Below are 5,255 nucleotides of genomic sequence, written 5' to 3'. Positions count from 1 at the left end.
GCCATCCCTTCTCCTGAAAACCCATATATAGTTGCGGAGGAAGCCTTCAAATCAACTAATGATAGCCCCATCTTTTCTATAGAAGACTTGAATAACACGTTCACGGATTCTTCAAACTCTCTAGTTTGTGAGCTGAATGGTTATGACAAGCATATCATTATGAGGGAATTGGACATAGTTAGTGTCGTCTTCCGTAAAAATGATGTGTTGTTTGTCCATTTTTTTCTTCTTTGACAAGCCTTATTCCGGAGTGAACACTACACCATCATGAGTTTTTCAGCTGCTAGATATACCTTTTCTGGGGCCCATTGCTTGTGCTAGCTAAGTGGGGTTCACCTGCGATCGTGAATATATATCTTCCTTCTATAGGAGGACGGATGAGTTAGTTTTCCAGAGCTAAAAAACTGGTGGTGGGCTCACTTGATTTCGTGGAGCTGGTCGTGGATTCTATATAGCCGACTAATTGGGAGTTACCTAATTTTGGGTGTATTGTGCTAACGATCTAGCTCGGATAAGAGTCTCGATCTCATTATTTATTTGACGACAATCGTCAATATTGTGGTTAATGTTGTTGTGGTACTGACAAAACTTGGTTGAGTCTCTCTTGGCCTGCTGACTCCTCATGGACTTTGGCTTTTTCCACGGAAGGTGAGCATAATTCGCTAAGTATATATTTTCTCATGTATACGTTAGGTTGGTATAGGCGGTGAATATTGAGGCATACTTATCCTTGGATTTGTTTTTCTTGGACCATGCCTGGTCGCCTTCGTTGTTTCCCTTCCTCTTGTTATTGTTCCCCTTCTGGTTGTTATGGGTAGCGGGCTGAGCCGTAGCTGCAATATTTGCTTCCACTCCAATGAGCTGAGTAGGAATTTCACTAGTTCCGACCATTGTAGATTCAACCTCCTTGAGGTTTATCCATTCTTTAGCTCGGGCCAGGAACTTATCAGCATTTTATAATCCTTTCCTTTGGAGTTCTTTCCAAAATTCACCTTCCATAGTGATCCCTGACTACATCGCCATGAGCTTGGCGCTGTCATCAGCGTCTCTAGCTCGAGCTGCTATGTTAGTGAACCAGTTTATATAAGCCTTAAGGGACTCACCCGATTGTTGTTTGATATTGACCAAGGAATTGGCCTCCACTCGTACTTCCTTTACAGCTCGGGACTGCTTTTTTAAACTCCGACGACAATTGTTGCCAAGAGGTCATCGAATGTCTTTTGAACTTGTCGAACCATAGCTTGGATGGTGATCTTGTCAATGTGGCTGGGAACAGGACGCAATGTAGGTTGACATTAATGTTATTGGCCCTCATTAACGTGTTGAAGGTCCCAATGTGGCTCGACGAATCTATAGTTATGTCATAGGTAGCCATGTCTGGCATTTTGAAACCTTCATGCAGATAGATGTTTGCTGGGGGAGATTGGCAAGTCTAGATTCTTATACAAAAAAATAACGACAACTAAGAAAACACATATTCAAATTTGAAAAACTAAAAGGCGGCTATGAAGTTATCATGCATGTATGGAAGCGAAACCTTTTTTCTTTCCAGCTGAGAAATATGAAAGAATGGTAAAAAATGAAGATAGAAAAGTAGAGAGAGATAATAGCGTCACGTGAAATGAGAGATGATGGGGAGGGAAAAGAAAAAGCAAAAGACAAAGAGTTGCAAAAAAAAAATCGTACTGTCCAAAAAAATATATTTTAAATTACTTAAATAACCCTGTTTAAATGGCATATTACATAAATTTATTATAACATAAAAAGTAAAATATAAAAAATTATAGGGATGAAATTAGGAAAAATAATGAACGGAGAGCTGCTTATGTCCTCTTTTACTAATAGTATAGATATCTGATGAAGTCCTCTTTTAAGATCGAAGCATGCCTCTTTATTTTAACAAAAATCAAACACTTTACATTATTGATCGGTCACTAATTTTAATCTTCACATCACTAATGAATCGACTCAAATTTTTCTCTGACGATCCATCTAGAGTTAAGCCATTCTTCATCATCTGCTTCACCTTTGTTGTCCTCTCCCTCAATTCTTTAGTTGATTTTCCACACATCAAATGGTCGATCTTCTCTGCAACTTCAAACCTATTCACTGGCTTCTTATCACAAAGGTTGACCCCATTTCTCCAATCATCAACTAACAACTTCCTATTTGTTAACTGATCAGTCATCAACGGAAAACACAACATTGGGATACCATACCACAAACTTTCCAAGACCGAATTCCAACCACAATGTGTTAAAAATCCTCCTATTGCATAATGTGAAATCACTTCAATCTGATTGGTCCATGTCACGATTAAACCCCTATCTTTGATCTCATCTTCAAACCCATTTGGTAAAACGTAAGGTTCTGCATAACTCACAACATTAGGACGAAGAACCCATATAAAATTCACTTTGCTAAGCAAAAGCCCGTAAGCAATTTCATCAATATCTTTCTTTCCACAAAGAACAAAGCTACCGAATGAGATGTACAAGACCGAATTAGGGAGCTTGGAGTTGAGCCACTGGGTACAACTTGACACAGGCTTGATGCTCATTGGCACAAGAGAATTAGTGGACCCTGATGAAATGAGTGGGCCAATTGCGTACATAGGCTGTCTCTTTTGTATGGTCGAAATAGGCTCAAACTCAAGCTCATGAACAGTGTTACAGAGAATCATATCTGCCCTTTTCACACCTTCGAATGCGTTGTTTATGACTCCGTGCATAATCGTGGAGACATCAAGTTCTTGAAGGTAGGAGGGTAAGTCATTTGGCTCGATAGCCTTGACCCCCGGAATGTAATCAATAATATCCTCTCTATTATCTAGGAACAACAAACAACAGAACAATTATACTTCATCAATAAAACCACACCGAAAAAGAAAAAAGAAAAAAAAGATAAATTAGTTTACATACCGTGAAATGCGCCATAGTGACCATTTACTTTGAGGAGGTCCAAGTGATAGTAGAGAGAGAAAACTATGGCAGGCTCGGTCCAAAACGACACAGAAACAAGGTCGTATTTCTTTGCTATATTAGATTGCCAACCGAAGAAAGTGTCGGCGATCAAAACAGAAACCGTTGGATCAGCCGATTCGACTAGTTCTCGGACGAGTTCGTCCATATGGATCGGCAAAACACCCATGTGACCCTCACGTAAGTACTGGTCATGGTTAAGCATTCTATTGAAAGATAAGGGAAAGCCATCGCTAACCGTTCTGTACCGAATATCTAGACCAGCCTCGCGTGCCCCAGAGAAGATGTCAACGACTTCGTCATCGATGTCGTTTTGGGTGGTGTTGGGGTTGGGGAGAGATTTAGTGATTTGGTGGTGGATCAATTGAGTGTTGACGAATGTGATGGTGAACCCCTTTGTTGCTAGTCTGATTGCCAAGTTTACAGCTGGGATGACGTGGCCCTGTAGAGGGATGGGAAAAACGACGGCGTGTAGGGGTTTTGGGGCCGTCGTAGTCTCGGCCTCCATGGAAATCGTTTTCTGGAATATAGAGCAAACTAGCTTAGTACACACGAACTAGGATATCTGATCGGGTATAGGGTATGGCATGAGTAAAGACGTACCCCACCACCCTACCCGATTATATCTCTTCTTTATATCTTTATATCTCTATCTCTCTATCTATACGAAAAGTGTGTAAAAAGTGTATATTTAACCGTTTATTTTGTTAAATATACTTTCAAAACTTATTAAAAATACATATTTATATAGGTAAGTTCTTTAGTCCCTCGGGGGGACTTAGTCCAACAAATGGGACCCAAAAAAATTGTGTCAAGCTATTAAATTATTTGGTGTTTTTATTATTAAATTTTTTTACTTGATGAGCCGGTGATATAAATCGGTTGTAAAAAAATATTAAATCATGGTCTGAAGAGTATGGGCAAAACAGTAATTTGCATATAAAAAAAGTTTACAATGGAGGGCAATAAGGTAAAATTAGTATTGTGTTCAAACATATTTACGATATTGGGAAAGTAATATTTAGGAGTCACTTAGTAATTTTTAAAGGAGTAGTCAGGAACAACGTTGTATGTAAAAGTAATGAATTTCACAGTAACTCATTTGCATATAAGTAACATTTTGATGTCGGTAAGTAATATTAAATAGAGTGGCTAGTAATAACATAATAGCTGAAAGTAAAAAAACCGAAAATAATTATTGTTTGTTTTTTTGTAAGTAACAAATGAATTGTCTTAGTGAATATCTCAGTTTTGTTTGACTTGTTTAATAGTTAGAAGAATGAATTACCATTGATTATGTAGCTTTAGGTTGTATAGTTAATTTAGAATGAATTTTGGCCATTATATGGTATTTGGTATGTAAGACTTTCCCTCTGCATAAGTTATTTTATAATATACTGATGTGTAGCACAATTACAGTATAATAATAATAATACCACTAAACGTACCATATTTAAGTTATAATATTTATATGGTTGCTCGATTAGGAGTCACTACTTCGTTAAAAAAAATGTGATTAAAATATTTCTATCATAAAGGGAGACTAAAAATTTAATCTCATACAATATAAAAAGATGATTAATTGATGAATCATTCATACTATACTTTTGTAAGTTCATTTGACATGTACAGTGAAGTACATAGGTTTAAATTGCAAACCACATTGGCGGCTTAGTTGACGAGGAAATTAATAATTTGTTATTGATTGCATGGAAGATGGGGTCAAGTAATTGGGATGTATCGATTGTACAAATATGTGTTATAGTAGAACATCCCAAATCACGGTTGTGTAATCTAAGCTTTGAACTTACAAATTATAGTAGGACCCAATTAATTTTCCAATTGTCAAGTTTTGAACAATTTTGGTGTTTTTCTTTTTTAAACTTTATACTTGATGAACTGGTTATGTAAACGGGATCAAAGAAGTTGTACTGGCATGACTATGAAAAGTAAGGACAATAAAGTAATTTGCAGTCCAAAAATTGTACAATCGAGGGCAATAAGATAAAATATGCATTGTGTTTGAACTTATTTATTATATTGGGTAAGTAATTTTTTGATGCGGCTAAGTAATGTTTAATGAAATGGTCAGTAATAACGTTGTATGAAAAAGTAAAAATCCTTGAAGTAATTTTGTTTTTTCTTTTGCGTATAAGTAATATTTTTATGTTAGTAAGTAATATTTAATTGAGTGGTGAGTAATAATATTGTAGCTGAAAGTAAAAAAGTAAAAAATATCCAACAATGACTGAAATTCAATGAGCACACCTCATG

The 5,255-nt window shown here is 36.6% G+C and overlaps 1 protein-coding gene across 1 annotated transcript; it reads right to left on the bottom strand.

Moving 5' to 3' along the window:
* Nucleotides 1–1,683: 1,683 nt before the first annotated feature.
* On the bottom strand, nt 1,684–3,598 carry LOC133831125 (UDP-glycosyltransferase 86A1-like). The gene is made up of 2 exons (XM_062261306.1): nt 2,922–3,598; nt 1,684–2,829 (listed from the first exon to the last, which is right to left on the bottom strand). Exons 1-2 carry the CDS (start codon nt 3,487–3,489, stop codon nt 1,916–1,918), a joined length of 1,482 nt encoding a protein of 493 aa, XP_062117290.1. The 5' UTR covers nt 3,490–3,598; the 3' UTR covers nt 1,684–1,915.
* Nucleotides 3,599–5,255: the final 1,657 nt, after the last annotated feature.

The sequence above is a fragment of the Humulus lupulus genome, chromosome 4 (genome assembly GCF_963169125.1).
Source record: "Humulus lupulus chromosome 4, drHumLupu1.1, whole genome shotgun sequence".
Lineage (NCBI taxonomy): Eukaryota > Viridiplantae > Streptophyta > Magnoliopsida > Rosales > Cannabaceae > Humulus > Humulus lupulus.
This window is presented reverse-complemented; position numbering and strand designations above follow the sequence as displayed.

Coding starts and splice junctions, on each gene's coding strand:
- LOC133831125 (XM_062261306.1), bottom strand. CDS start 3,489: ATGGAGGCCGAGACTACGACGGCCCCAAAACCCCTACACGCCGTCGTT. Junction 2,830..2,921: donor TCACTATGGCGCATTTCACG/GTATGTAAACTA, acceptor TGTTGTTCCTAG/ATAATAGAGAGGATATTATT.